The sequence below is a fragment of the Apis mellifera genome, linkage group LG2, assembly GCF_003254395.2.
Source record: "Apis mellifera strain DH4 linkage group LG2, Amel_HAv3.1, whole genome shotgun sequence".
Classification (NCBI taxonomy): Eukaryota; Metazoa; Arthropoda; class Insecta; order Hymenoptera; family Apidae; genus Apis; species Apis mellifera.
The window spans coordinates 13,764,297-13,780,158 of NC_037639.1; the positions used below are offsets into that span (position 1 = coordinate 13,764,297).

A 15,862-nucleotide genomic window follows, 5' to 3' on the forward strand; every position below is an offset into this window, starting at 1 on the left:
AAGCTCGTGCACGCTTCATAAATTCATACCCGCAGTTCCGGTCCACGTTCTTCGACGTCGTAGAAGTTCCTTTAATTGGTATCGTTCGAGGGAGAAGTCAAGAGTCGTAAATCGATACGATCGGTGGATTTATCGATGCGTTACTCAGTGTCGAAACCGACGTCGTGACTAGGGAGAAACATTTAAGAAATAATTTAAACGTTTGCTCACCCCCTCCTTTGAAGTGTTCGCCTCTCCTCGCGTGGCCACCGGATGATTCGAGATATCGCCGATAAATCGGATTAAACGGAGCGAGCGTATAACGCGAAATCGCGTTAGATCGTGTGGCATTGTTCGGCCGCGTGTTATTGAATCGATAACGTCTGGTTGGCACGCGTAGCCGTAGGGTATGCGCGCGCCAGCCACGCAAATAAATACACCCTATTAATTGTAAATGAAATGCAATATTTGTTCGAACGTCGTCATAATCCCCCGAGCTAACGTTTATGCCGCGATCTGTTCGCTTTCCTCGCCATTGTGGTTGGAACTTGATCGACACTGATCCGATAAAACAGTTCCCGTTAATTGACTCTTCGTGTACCGCGAATTACGTCAACGGGAGGTGTTGGCAAAAATGGATACTTTCGAGATTTGAAGATTTGCTCGAAGAATTTCGCGGAGAAATTAGAATTCTAATAAGAGATACAATTGTGTTAAGTTCTTTTTTGGAACGGGAGGCGGAAATGGCGCTTGTGCATCAGAAACTAATTTGCTCTATTCCGGAATAATGATGGTGGATAGTAATATCGAGGTGACCACGGTGCACATCCACGCACACAAACGCGCAAACTAATCGCAGTAATCTCTGATACCTTGTAACTCAGCGTCAATTGGTTTGCCACGGTCGGTCCATTAATATCGACGATATCTAGGTTGGCGGAAGGTGGTAGGTGATAGAACGGAAAGTAGACGACGGTGAATCATGGTTTAAACCGTTTTGCTGCCTATGAAATAAAATTCATCGCAGATATTTCTAACGTTTCGTTGATCTTTCGCGATGATAGAAGACGAAATTGGAATCAGATTTGCAATATATTCGTGACACAATGATCGACTGATTTAATCGATCAAAATGATTTGAATAATCTCGATGGAATCGTGCAATTCGAATCTGTAAATCCGATAGCAAACGACAAATCCTCCATATCCCGAAGAAATCATGGTCTAGGAGATGGCACGCGTCCTCCCCTTTGACAAGTTTGCTCCATTAATTTGTCTACGTTACGCGTAGTAGAGTAATATCGATAGTATCTGGACGCGCGAGGGAGGTTAGCGGTTAGGGTGGCTGAGAGCAGAGGGAAGGAGTAAACGAGGTGCGGATTCATGGGTTACGCTGCTCGGATTCTGACGTCACGTCGCTTGTACGCAAGTTTACCACCACTACTATTCCTGTCGGTGTTACTACTTCTGCTATATCACTTACTACTACTACTACTACTACTACTACTATTACTACTACTACTACTACTACTAGTGCATCGCAAACATAGATGGCGTCAGAGGATATACTTGTAACGCTACACCAAGCTTGCATACGTACACATATATACGCTTCGATGTCACTGTCACTCAACGTACTTACCACGCTATCGTTATAATTGTCAATGTTTGCGTCACTCTCACCATTGTATCGTATACAAGTACGAGTGACTGCACTCCACACTATGGAACAGTCCCACCACATTTGTGCCGGCGACTCTCTGTTTACCACCACAAAGTCGTCGACATTCGGTACACACGTGTACAAGCGTGGAAAGGACAGAGAGAAACGAACAGGACACGGAGCGGGGCGAGAAAGAGAAAGAGATAAACGATGAAAGGAGAGGGAGAATTTACATCCGAGAGAGATACGCGTAGCCTTTTCTTTTTCCCTTCTTTCTTCCTTCTCCTCTCTCTCTCTCTCTCTCTCTCTCTCTCTCTCTCCTTTCGACTCGACCGTTGCTCTTTCTTCTCTTCGCTCTTTGTCCATCTCGGGCAGGTGCTCGCCGAATTGCCGCAGAACTGGCAAAGGAAAAAAGAGGAAGGCGGAAAACGAGGAAGAGAGACGGAGAACAGCGACGAGAGAGCCGATACTTAATCCTCCCTTCGTTGGCCCACCCTCGGCAGGAAATCAATAGAGAGAGACTCGCTCTATCCTCCCTCCCCTTTCCTCTTTCTCTCTTTCTTTCTGCCTCTGTTTCGGTCTCGCTGCTCTTTCTTCTTTGTACTCCCCTTTCTTTTCCTAGCACAGCCGCGGTCGTTCGAAGTTTAGAAACAGCTCTTGTTTACTCCCGTCTCCGTCTCGTTCTCCCTCTTCATTTTCCTCTCTTTCTTTCCCTTCTACTCCCCCCCCCCCCTTATCCCCGAGACTCGTAATCTCGGTGGAAACGTTTTAACGATCATTTTGTTCGATCGTGCGATTTGTCTTTCTCTCCAATTGGAAATAACAACATCGATCGACAAATAACAAGCGCGTGTGCCTCGATCCATTGATTCGTTGGTAGGGTATAATCGTTATCCAACCTAAATGTTTGCACTGTTTGCTCGGGAGTCAAGGTAATTCGATCAAAGGTTATCGATATCGCGGGATTAAACGCGATACTACGGAGAGCTCCCTGTCGAAACCAATTTTCCTCTTTGCCGAAAAAAAAAAAAAAAAAAAAAAAAAAGAAAGAAAGAAAGAAGAAAAGAAAAAAGAAATCGTGGCTGAGAGATCGTGTAATCTTTTAAAACGATTCAGGTAGCTTTCTTCATTGAGGTCGAGTTACACCGGAGTTGCCTCTTTTCACCGAGCCCTTTAAACCGAAACAACCGTACACTGACCAACAATGGATCGATGTCCGACCGGTGAACGAGGCAGGCTTGTTTATCGGCGTCGAACGTGTCTCGGTAAAAAGACGACCGGCAACTTTCGCGTTCGTCAAAATACAACCGCTCGGAACAAAAGTGCTCGCGACGAAACGAGTGATTGGCGCAAGAAGCAACTAGCCGAGAATGTTGTTTCCAATACGAAAGAAGTCGGGAGAAACGACGCCTAGGAATTCTCTCTTCGTGGGCGGTGAAAATCGGAATTTTGTTTTTATCTGGTCGCGTGTGTACCGAGGCGGACGGGGCGGGGAGGTGGGGGCGGGGGGACTGGAAGGAGAGACGGACGATGATGGGCGGCGTGTACGCGTGACGTAGCGGAAGTCGTGCGTCACCAATGACGTAACGACATCGAAAGAGGAGGAACGTCCGAAAGAGGCCATTGACGAGAGGACTTGTTGCACGCGTCCTTTTCTCTGCGTGGGCTCTTGATCCTGCTTCCTACCGAAATAGCAGCGCCTAGAGAACGTAACGTAATTCCAACTTCAATTAGGGAAACCAGTTATTTTTTTCCCCCTTCCCTCCCTGTCTTCCCTTTTTCCAGGGTATAGCGGATTTATCGTAGACCCGTGTAATCGAGTTCCAATTGAATCCCACCAGACTCGTCCGCGTAAGGGCGGAGTGGAAAGTGGCGGTGGACTTGTTGCGCGCACTTTTCTACGCGCGTGGTATTTCCTTGATCCTATCATCCTCTTTGGATTAATGCAATGTAATTCCGGATTCTGTTAACGCGCAATCGTGGCTTTTTACGCGCAAAAGTGTCTTCTTCTACCGAGCGAGCCCCGAGAGAGCACGTAAGACGAAGCAAAGTGGCGTAGACTTGTTGCATACCTATTCGCGCATGTGTGCCTCGGCTCCCCGTGTTCCCGATGATAGGCCGGGAAAATGGAGAAAGTTGGTCCTCCATGTTTTTACGGTATCGAGGACGTGAATCCTTCTTGATCGATTCGATGGCTGGATATTCGGCGTCCGTGAAACTTTACTTTGCGACCTGATACAGATTTCCACTTCTATCTATAAGCGATCTGCCGAGCCGTCGAGTCTCGAAATCCAAGTGTTGGCGCCATGTCGTTTCCTTGGCAACTCTGCCACCCCGCGTATACGAAATTTAAAAGTAGCTCTTAGCTCCTCTGCTTAATCAACCGTCCGTATCTTCGACTGAATCGTAATTGATACACATTGCGACGTGAAATGGATCGGATATTTCGATTAATTTTATCAGTTTGTAAATGAGTAATTTATCGCATGACGCGTACAATGATGTTTCTCGATTTGCATAATCCTTGTTATTTATTTATTCGTTGACAAAGAAGGGAAAAAATCGTGGCGTATCACGGCGTGAAATCTTTTTAGAAATCTTTCAATCTCGAAGATATAGCGATTTCTATAGCGACTTTAATTATTTTGATTATTTTTATATAAACGAATGTGAAAAACTAGATACAAAAACTTAATTAGATAAGAAAATTTTCTAGATTAGGAATTTTATGTATACGTATGTATAAATAATCTTACGAATTATCGGTCTGTCAGATACTACGGGAAGTATCTGTTATTTGCTGTATATGATCATTTATCACGAATGAATAGGATGAGATTTATGATAAAGTTGTATCATAATTTTTCTGTATATATACATATATATATATTTTCTTTTAATCAAACATTATTGAGATTTTTTGTATAATTTTTGAAATTGAGGCAATTTATGTCCACTTCTTGTATTAGATTACAATTTTCGTATTTCCTTGTGTTTTTTTATTTTTACGTCAAGTTCAAATTGTTTCTTTTATAGATCAAAAAAATACTAAAATTTTTAAACGGAACATGTATTACATTATGTACTTAACGGTAAACCGCATTTTAATATAGATATTTATAGAAATTAACAATCTTATCATTAAGTGTCACTTCAAACGATGATAAAATGTATTCCGTCCTGTATAAATTACATAAATAACGAGTTAGTAAATACTAAGCTAAATTTTCGAGAATGGAAATATTTAAGGGTCTTTATTAAATAATGTTTTTTTTGTCGTTCAACAAGAGCATTTAATATAATCAATCGTTTTAAACGCGGTGCTTAAATGTGTGTATCAACTATCACGAATTTGTTATCATTCGATATGATACATAGTTATATATTTGCATAATTGAGTGACATTTCGAAATGAATGCGATTAATATTTATCATCATATGTGTAATTTATATTCAATTCGTGTCATTGAGTGAGGTTATGCGCGAGTGGGAATTTAAATAGCACTGTCATTTGAAGAAAACATGTCGAAAAAAGAAGAAATTTTGGATTCTAAAATTGATACGTAACAGAAAACATACGTGAAAGTTGTATAGATGGACGAATAATTATCAAATTGAATAAAGTTTAATATTTTACAAAATCGATACAAATTTATAAATATAAAAAGGATTATAAACTTTCTTTTCTATTATCTTAGTGGAAATAATCGATAAAAAATTAAAATCATTCGATATTACTTTTCTATCAATTAAAAGCGTTCAAAAAAAATTTGTTATCCTATTGTTTTTATATGCGAGACATAACCATCGATACGTACGTTTGTACATTATTCTTCTCTATAAATTCACGTACAGTGAAATTCTATATTTTCTAATATCGTCGATAAGTAGGATATACGGTTTGGTATCGAAGAGTACCGTGAGATGGCGACTATGGAACAGGTGCACTCGACCAATCGGCGTGCGCGCAATCCCCCTTGTCCATCTACCGATTAGCGCTCTGGCGGTGTCACGAACAGCGATCGCAATATGGCTTCCGCCACCGCTAGCCTGTGAGAGTATCTTCGAAGGTGACAACATGGTGGAATACGTAAGGGTGCGCGAAGCGTCGCGCGTGTGAAAATTGCTAGTGTGGCCTTGTTGAGAATTATACATCGAGTCGATCGAGTGCCGAAGAAATAGTGCATATGCTCGAAAAACAAAACATTACGAGAGAAGTGAGAGAGAAGGAGACACTGTATTCTGTTCGGTGGAGTAAGATAAACTGTACGCACGGGCCACTAGTTAGAGAAGGATAGAGTGACAGTGTGATACATCGGTTCGTTACGCTGGAGGTTTCTGACACGAATGTGTATCGGTTGAAAAAGTACGGAATTCCGTGTGTTTGGCGTTCTTGAAGCGTGGTTCGACTCGGTGATGCGAATGTAATAATCGAAAAAAAAAAAAAAGGGAGTATCAAATCTTTCGATGGTTGAGCACGGTGCGCGCGACTCATACGTCGAAAGCGTGGCTCTGTCGGTGTGTGTTACGTCCCGTACACGCCGTATCGTCTTGTACTCTTGTGTATACGTGCGATCTTTCGGTGTTGGAAATTGAAAGAAGATAGACAGACGGTACATGAGTGTGGAAGAATGAGAAAAAGAGTACAGAAGCACAGGGTGCACATCGACGAGCACGACGACGTAACAGAGAGAAGAAGGCGCAAAAGAGCTAGCGAGTGAGCCAGGCGACGTTGCCAGAGTTTTCCTTCTCGCGTTCCCTACTGTACAGCACGTCCCTTCGTGCTCCGAGAAAGACCGAAACGGAGAATAATGTGACAAGGAGCGAGAGAAAAGTAGTGCGAGAAGCTAACACAGAAATACAAGTGCGAGTGAGATAGGAGTACTGAGTAGCGTGAGTCGCGCGAAAAGGATCTAGGGAATTTTTGTATTCAATCGCCGGATTTGTCGATTTAACTCGTTTGTGTCCTCTGGACGTGTGATTCGTGAATACCACGAGACGATTCCAAATGACGTACACACGAAACACGTGACACGTCGAGTTAGGCCGATCGACAAGCCATGAAGAAGCCACGGTAAGTTTCGACAATTTTTCAATAATTCTTCGTCTTTTATTCGCCTTGCGCGGTTGTACGACGTAAAAGATATTCCGTTTCACGAACAAATGGTCTATTTTTGAAACGGAGAATAGAAAACGTCAAAAAGAAAAAAAAAAAAACGAAATGGAAACATCCCATTATCCGACTAAGATATTTATACTTTTACAAAAAGTGACGCGTTTAACACGCCACGACGTAAATAGGGGTTAGCGCCATGCTGTGGTAGGTGTCAGCGAATTTTCCGGTTGTCGGGGGATTTAGATTCGCGACTACGTTACTGTATGCAGGAACAGGTACAGCTCGTGGTGGTGAAGTGACGTGATTATGAGGGGATGACTCAGAGAAGATTGACGCCTTGTTTATCGATCTCGATACTGTTAAATGCTCGTTAATCGTATTTATATTAATAATGCAATATTCGTAAAACGACGATGATCTTTTTACCCCGATATAATTATTTTTCGCCCACGCACCTTCAGATTTCTCGCTGTAAGTTAAGAGGGCTGTTCGTTGCCGATTAATTCACGGACGATTCCATCTTCCGACGACCGCCTCTATTTTTAGCGGAGCATCTACGAGTCCTACTTAATTATCTCGCGTTTATTGCTGGGAGTCGCGTGGGGGCCAGTAGATAGGCGATTCCCTGCGGTTTCTCTGCGATTCGTGTTCTTCGCTTCGATTTCTTCGTCCATTTTATTTTGACGAATCTTTTCAAACGTTTAATAATCATTATCGATTTTCTATACTAATGTATGAATAAAAAAATTTTATTGACAAATCGAGTAACGAGACAAGTGAAAGAGATGCTATTACTTTTTTGACGGGATACATTACACATCGTGATGCGTCTGTTAGAGACGCGTCTGTTAGAGAGAAATATCGTGCAAAGAATTCGTACGACGAAATTGAGAAGCAACGAGAACGTTCCAAGTAGTTGCCGCTTCTTCTCTCGTTGACGATCAGACCAAGTTGCGTAGGTTGATAAATTATGAAGGATACCGAGGGAATGGTTGATCGAAGAGGAGGAACGTTTTGGCGTTGGTCTGATTCGAAATACCTCTTGAGTTCTTTATATCTATAGATCTCTATGTTTACGTGTGTGTATGTATATATATATATATATATATATATATATATATGTCTGTGATTTTACAATACGATCATTGAGTTTCGACGTTTTCACTCGTGTTTATCGAAGATAAGCACGACTCATGTAATTATTCTCACCAGATTTATTAACTTTACGATATAAACGAGTGATTGCAATCACATCGAACTTTTAGTTAATCTTATAGGTTGTTTTTTATTATTTCTCGAAATAAAATATTTTCTAATCTATAGAACTATTTATTATTTTAATTATAAATTCCTTTTTTTCTCTCATAAAGATTGGTAGAAAACTTAATGCTCGAAGAACAAAAGATAAATTTATTACGCAGCTATACATTGAAATTGAATTGCAATTACGAATAACGAAATACGCGACGCAAATAAATCAATGGTTGGAAATCCGCAATTGACCTTGAGAATATTGTCGATTATCGTTATTTCTCGTTTCATTATTAATTTACTTTCGAGGATGTGCACGTAAATAATAGAGTGGTCAGAGAAGTTACTGTTCGAATATGTTTTATCATACGTTCCTGGAAAACAAATCGGGAAATAACAATCGCGACTTTGCCTCGTTATTTTTTTTTTTCCTTATAAAATAGATACCCCATATCTGCTGATCCAGAAATTCTAACAAATAAGAATAATCGTTCGTTTTATCGTACCTGTTGAATCCGTTAGAACTATCGGTAAGATTTTCGTGTTCGTGCAATTCGGGATCCTGCAGATTTCTCATAAACTGTCGATCCGATGACGTTAACGAGGCATCATTAAAGATAATCAATTAATCAAAATCTTTAAATATCACCGTTTCTACATAGATTCAATCAAACGATTTTCTGTAGACTAGATTTTAAATCAATTATGCATTACAATTACTTATTAGCATCGATTAGCACGCGAGGAGATTTCCATCGACGAGTTTTTTGCCACGACGACAAACGTTTTCTGACGCGTTCCCGTTTTCCCAGCTGACACTTGTCTCGACACCGGAGACTCCGGTGCAAGTTACCCCGTTTGGACACGAGTTTACGCGACGAGAAATTTCAATCGCCACGTATCCACCGAGTTGTGTTCCCTTGTTTCGCCGTCGCAAATCCATCCAAACATCGTTTTACCCATTCACTTTTATTCATCCCGAGATTGTTGCTAATCTTACTAATCTGCTCGATAAGTCGCGCTAAGGGAACAGTGGAAGCGTAACGAGTGGTGAGTTGGCGCCAAACGAATGGAACAAAGAACGGTCGCGAATTCGAACGAGGCGCGCGAACGCGATTTCGAAATGCGCGCGCCACTGCGTTCCCCCGCGCAGGCGCGTTTGCTAGCGCGTACCTACAGCAGAGCGCGTTCAGGGACCGATCTAAAACTTGCGCATACCTTTAGAACACTTGAAGTATGCCGGCGAATGCCTAGCGGGCCGGCGTAAAGGACATAAAATATGCAGAAAACGAGCACCGTTCTACGCTTGATTTTATTGCTTATTCACCCCGTATACCCTCGCGTGTGTTTCGCGTCGAGTCGATCTCCTTCTCCCGATCGGCGGATGCAATGGTGGAAAGGAGAAGTCCACGGCAACGTCTATATATAAAATCCCGCCAACCATTATCGCAAATTTACCCGCTATCGACCGAGCAGCCGAGATCTAATTCAATCTCCCGGAATCGTCTCGTATCTCTTCCAGTTTTCTCTTTTCTCCTCTAATTTCACGGCTCGTGCTTCTCCCTGCGCGATTAAATCTCCCGATCCCCGACACTGATTAGCGTCGTGATGATCCGCGATGGTGATTCCATTATTACGTATGCGATGATTCTCTCTATTGCATCTTCGCGGGGATGTAGGTAGCTTTACAGATCTTTATTCGAACCTTCATCCGAAACGACGACCTAATACAACAGTAAATATCCTCCAGTGTTCATCTTCATTCCCGAGGTTTTTCGTGCCCGCGATACCGTTCGTGGCCTCTAGCTGTCGGTAAAAATGTCGGGATTCTCCGTTACCGGCAGAACAATTATCGGGGGAGGGGAGGTATATAGTTATTTGTCGTCACGTTCACGGAAACTCCGCGCCACGAAGACGTACGCGGAATCGAAAGAATCGCTCTTTATGCGATTCTGCGGTGTCGCGTACGAGTTTAGAAAAGCAGGCAGCTGATGCATCGAGGCGAACGAAAGCGCGGAGAGGGAGAGGAGAGAAAGAGAGAAAGAATCGGAGGAGGGAAAAAGTATGCGCGCGCGTGCGGGAGAGAGAGAGAGAGAGAGAGGGAGAGAGAGTGAGTTCGGAGGGCACGCATTTGCAGCGTTGCCAACCGATCGCGTTTGTATGCGTGCGTGCGTACAACACGCGCGCAAGAGCGGCCGTGTTTCCGCGCGATTTGTAATGCAGTGTAACGTGTTCAGCCGCTTAGCACGGCCGCATTTACCCGCCTTTGTATTTGCAAACACCGTGTCGGACATAAACATCGTTCGTCGATGTGCATAAGGATCGGGATACTCGGGCCGAACGCGTAAAATTCCCGTCCCCGGGAATACGTCGCGTGTTCCAACGCTTTTGCACGCTCCTTAATTTTCGCCCGACCATCGAACGCGCGCGGCCACCGATTGTCCCAACGTAATTCACATGATCGCTTATATCGAATTCCAGGAGGTCTGTGAACAGGGAATGAAATTGTTCTATTCGTGAGATATACGAGTCGAGTGGAAAATCAACGATGAAACGGATTATTTACTCCACGGTTCGAAAGGAATCACGTTGGACGAGCGACGCGTTTTTCGTCGAATAAAGTTCGGGCGAATGATCCGAGAGCGCGCAACGTCGACGGTAAATCTGGAGATGTTACGGATTTCGCTCGCCACGCGGCGGATCGAACGGACAGGGGATCGTAGGAATATATTTAACCTCGGTTTCGTTCCATCGAGGGAGGCTTGCGAGGAATTCGCAAAGATGCGTAATAAATAAAACGCCTCGTTTCGAAAAAGGGATTGCGGATTCTTCGAAGTGGATTCGTCCGCGGATTGTTCCCAAGTCGGTGACTAATATCCATCTAATTACTCGAACGATGAATGTCGTCGTTAACGTTGACGGAATACAATAGGGGGGGGAAAGAGCTTAGTGCCGCGTTAATAATTGATCATTTTCAAGCGGAGAAAAGCCCTTTGTTTCTCGATTCGAACCAACTTGTCTACGAGACTCTGATTCATGGAATAAAATCCGTCTTGTTCGACGTGGTTACGCCGCCGTGTGTATTCACCCTTCCGCCCGTTTCAGCCTCGCGCGTGACACACGCGCACAATGATCGCGCAACCATACAACTCTTAGCGGATCTCCTTCGATTTCCTCCCTTCTACCTTCTCACGATAACACGAGTTCTAAAGGCTGACAAACCATTCCGATAAAACCAACCTCGTTCTTCGTCATTTCGCTACCTCAAACTTGTACTACTACTATTTTCGTCTTTCTCCTATTCTCTCTTCACCTCGCTGACATTACCATCGAACGAATGACAATCGGATTACGCATCGATCTCGCTCTCAACTCTTGGTTCGTCGTCCTCCACCGTTTGTCCGTCCTAGCCTTCCGGTCGATCAACCTTTCATTAGTTTCCACGCGTCCATTGCGATCGAGGTTGGAATAAGATATTCACCTCGCGAATAAAATTTACTCAGATTTAAAGGTATCTCGTGGATCTGCGTAGATTGGCGGAGAGAATCGATTCGAGGAGGTTTCACGGTGTATTTTCGGTGTATTCCGCAACTGGGAGAAAAGATTGGGGAAAGGAGAAGGAGGGGGCCGCGTGAAAAATCGTTAAAAATCCTTGGGAAAACGCGATCGGGTAATCCACGATGTGATTCGCGGGGGGAAGCATAGCCGACTCGGGTTGGCAAGATACGAGGCGGCCGGTTATTATTCATGGATATTTTCCCCGGAAACGGAGCAATTCCGTTACCATTCCAGTAAACAAAGAACGCGAGAGGTTTACGATGCTTGCACGCGTGCACGATGAATCTATAATGGATACGGCGGCCAAAGTGGACGATTTTTTTCCCCCCTTTTTCAACGAGGGAGGAAGGGAGGGAGAAAACTTACGGAGGGAGGAGAAGATGAAAGGTTGGTGAAGAAGCACCTCGTATATATCGATCTCGAGTATTATGCACGATTATGTTTTATTTAATCGAATCTGTTCTTCTTTTCTCTCTCTCTCGTGTTTTTCTCTTCCCTTTCTGGGATTGTTCGAGAAGCCTGTGATCGAGAATACTCTCCTTTTCTTTTACGATCGCAAGGATGTACACGAGGACCGTGTTCCGCGTGGGTGGAAATGGGGTGAAAAACGCCTGTTAAATCTGACCGTGATAAACGGAAACATAGACGGTTTCGTGAGCAGATCGCGCGAGAATCCTCCTCCTCCTCCTCCTCTTTTATTTCAATGGACCGAAAAGAAGAAAGGTATCTGGATTACGCGTAGGTGGCACATCGTTACACGTGGGCACGTTTCCAGCCGATATTCGAGCACAGCGGAAGAGGAACGAACGTAACCTTTAAGTCGAAAAGTCAAACGTAACTGAAAACGATTCGAACGAAGGCGGAATAGATTTCGCAGGGCGATGTTTCATCGTTGGTCGGGCGTCGATTCAAGAGAAAGAGAGAGAGCGGCATCGAATCGTCCTGCTCTCTATGGCCACGGGTTGCGTGAAATCGATATTACTCCATTTCATCGGCGAAACCCCTTGTTCTCCTCGTCAGAGGCACCCCTTCTCCTCTCTCTCTCTCTCTCTCCCCCTTTGCCGCGCTGCGCTCCATCCCGTGATCGTAATTATCGCCCCTTGTCATTATCGATCGAGCTACTAATTAATGCGGTTTAAATTTGTCGACACCGATCGCGAGAAATAACAATGCATCGCGAAAACCGGTCGAATAACCGCTGCGCGCGCGATATCGATAATTATTCGATCGGGGGAGAAGAGGATGATTCGTTAAACTGTCGTATGTACGAACCGCGAATCGTAAGATTTCTGTGGGAGAAGGGACACCTTATCCCGGTTCGTTTACCTCCTGAACCAGAAGTACCGTTGGTCAAAGGGTGGGGAGGCGGAGGTGGGAAGGAAGGGTATAATGGAGAATCGCGGAGGACGGCACGATGACGGGATGAAAATCTCTCGCCACCCTATTTCAGAGCGGCGAGATAGGAAAAGGGATAGGAAAGGGGATAGGAAAGAGAGAGAGAGAGAGACTCGGTGTTGCGTCCGTCCGACGAGGGAGAGACGAACCGTGGCCGGTGCACGCTTGAAATATTTTCATAGCAATCTTCCCCGTCGATTAACCTCTCCGTCTGTGGCGTTCTAGCCCGGAATCGTTTATTTATCAAACCCTAACCCCCCGCTTAGCTTATTTCAACCGTGGTCCGCTTTCAATTTTTGTCGGCGGAAAATTATAATCGGGATCCACTAATATATTCCTAATCGAATGGCACAGCTTATGAAACGACGGATTTATTATTCGGATAATTGTTGGAAATCAGAGGATTGCCTTTGACGGAGAGGGTGAATCGTAATAAAGGTGAAAGAGATTCGACGAAAATTTTCCTCTCCGAGTTTTCCCTCTGACTTTGGGGAAAAAAAAGAGAGAGAGTCGCGATGTGACAAGTCTCGTTATCCTTTTGTATCCACGGGTGTCTCGTGCGATGCGATGCATAATGTTTTAATTGGACCGGCTGTTTAATTCGGACTGCAATTGATACTTACGGGACGGTTCAGTTGCCACCAACGTGTATTCGCCGCGTTCTATCAACGCCGTTTCGTATCCCGTGTTTGAAGGAAAGGAGGGGAGGGGCTAAAAAGAAGAGAAAAGGTAAAAAAAAAAAAAAAAAGAAAGAAGAAAAGAGAAAAAGAGGGGAGGGGGGACGTGCTCGTATCGCTTTTCCATTCGCGGACGCTTCTTTTTCGCGTGTCACGCGCGTGTCCGTATGCCAGAGTATAGATGGACGCGAAAAAGGGAGACGAGGAAATGTTTATCGAATCGAGCTTTCCCTTTGTCTCGATAACAGCGCCGTTCATGCGACGATCAAACGTATTTGCTTCGCCGCAAACGATCGTTTCAACGTGTCCCAAAACAAAAGAAAAAAAAAATAGCAATGATAATAATAATAATTTTCGCGAAACTTGAATTTCCATCGTTGATGATTGGGAAGAATCATCGTAGAATCGTTCGAAGTTTTGATCATATCGGTTAATAGATGCGTTGAAGAAAGAATCGCGATCGAAAATATATTGTTCGGTTTTTATTCCTACGTCGTTAATCGGATTTGCGGCGGGGGAAACGAACATAACGGGACTCGAATCATTATCCGGAGGAAAAAGGAAACAGTTTAGAAATTCGAAATAGTCGAGTGTATTTTTCTCGTACTAATGATTTCCGAACTTACCTTTAATTTATTTAATTGCACTTAGTCGAGTATACCTGAAATTCGACTTCTACTTTGGTGGCAGGTGTTGGAGCATCGATAAAAGAAATCATGGAATAATCATTCGAGTCAACGTTTTTACGATACGACTATTCTATTTACGAACCTGTTGGTTTCGGTATTATTAAGGGTTCGACCGCCGGGGCCGATGAGAACCGGAACACTGGTCGTGCAAAATCTCATTCGGGGCCTTCTTCCTTTCGCCTTCCCTCAATCCGAATCGATTATCGTGATTGTCGGGCGAAAGCGCGCCATCTTAATTTTTAAATTTATACCGCGTTTTTTCTCACGATCGTGCACCACTAAAATCCGAATTCGATTCCATCCTTGTTAATCCAATAATACCGTCAAATCATCTTCAATCGATATTATTCTTCGTGACACGTGTTACGTCGTTGGTCATTTCCATCATGTTCTTTCTATTTGCAACTATTTCAAGATTTATTCACTCGATACTCTTTTTTCCCCCAACGAGAATCGGTCCTGCGAATTCGTCGCACAGCTGCCGACGTTCGTGCACGAGCGAGCGGCTCGCCTCGCTCGCCGGGCTAATTCGATCGTTGCCAATTTGCATGGCGCAGCGGCGCTCGAAGCGAGGAGACCGCTCGATTTCCCCGTAAGTGAAAATTAACCGCGAGAGCGTCGAATTTTAAACGTTTCGAAGTTGTAATTCGCCCTGTCACGCGATCCGCCCCGCCCTCTCCCCGCGTGTTCCACAGCGTTATAAAGTTGGAGGTCGCCGCGTTTCGCCCGGTGTATCGCGTTACGTTTTGGAACACGTTCTCTGGAACGTGTGGGGGAACGGGAACTGTAATTATCGTTTACCTGTACTTACCGGTTCGTGGGTAATTACCGTTCGCCTCGCCGCGGAATACGGAACAATTATTTTATGACATCGTAATTAAATTCTTGGCCGGCATCGTGGAACGGCATCGGAATCCCCCCTGCTCGCGTGCGCGGACACTTCCACGGATATGGACGGAGGTCCTCCCCTCTGCCACGAGGTTATACAGCTCGCGCCTCGTCAACCGGCGGCCGGAGAAGCGCGTGTAACGCGGCGAGCGTCGGGATAGCGTGTAATATAATTGAGGAGGATTAACGAGAGAAATTACGTGTTGTACCGTTGAAAACATCGTGCAACGCTCTTTCCCGGCACGGTTGCCCGCCTGGCCCGGGATAATCGAAAACGCGTGACCGGTAGCGTGGATGCGCGACGGAGAAGGGAGGGGGGAGGGAAGCGCGGCAGCAAGGATCGAAGGATCGAATCACGCGTGCGTGTTCCTCCGTGGGGTAATTTCGCATCGGCGAGGAAGAACGGCAACAGGCAATTTCACTTGGAACGCACTTGTTCCGCTCGCCGATATTGCGTTGCGGCGGGCGGAGGGGAGGACAAAGGGCGAGGAGGGGGGGGAGTGGGTTAACGTCCGGCCGGTTGGTTGGTCGGTTCATTCAAAGAAGGGAGATCGTATCGTGGCGAAATTTTTCGGAAGGAAGGCTTGCCCGCGATGTATTCTCTCTCTCTCTCTCGATGGTCTTCTTCAGCTTCCACGGATGATTC

The 15,862-nt window shown here is 44.6% G+C and overlaps 1 protein-coding gene across 5 annotated transcripts in view; it reads left to right on the plus strand.

The window, feature by feature from the left end:
- Nucleotides 1-15,862, plus strand: part of LOC100577139 (AF4/FMR2 family member 4) — a 114,610-nt gene that overhangs the window by 16,907 nt on the left and 81,841 nt on the right. Inside the window, exon 1 of one of the 5 annotated variants that reach the window (XM_016918072.2) lies at nt 5,513-6,716. The exons of the other annotated variants lie outside the window; for them this stretch is intronic. Within the exon in view, the coding sequence (XP_016773561.2) occupies nt 6,703-6,716 (14 nt within the window). The 5' untranslated portion in view covers nt 5,513-6,702. Of the gene's footprint in view, nt 1-5,512; nt 6,717-15,862 lie in introns of those variants that run through there. 5 annotated transcript variants of the gene reach the window in all.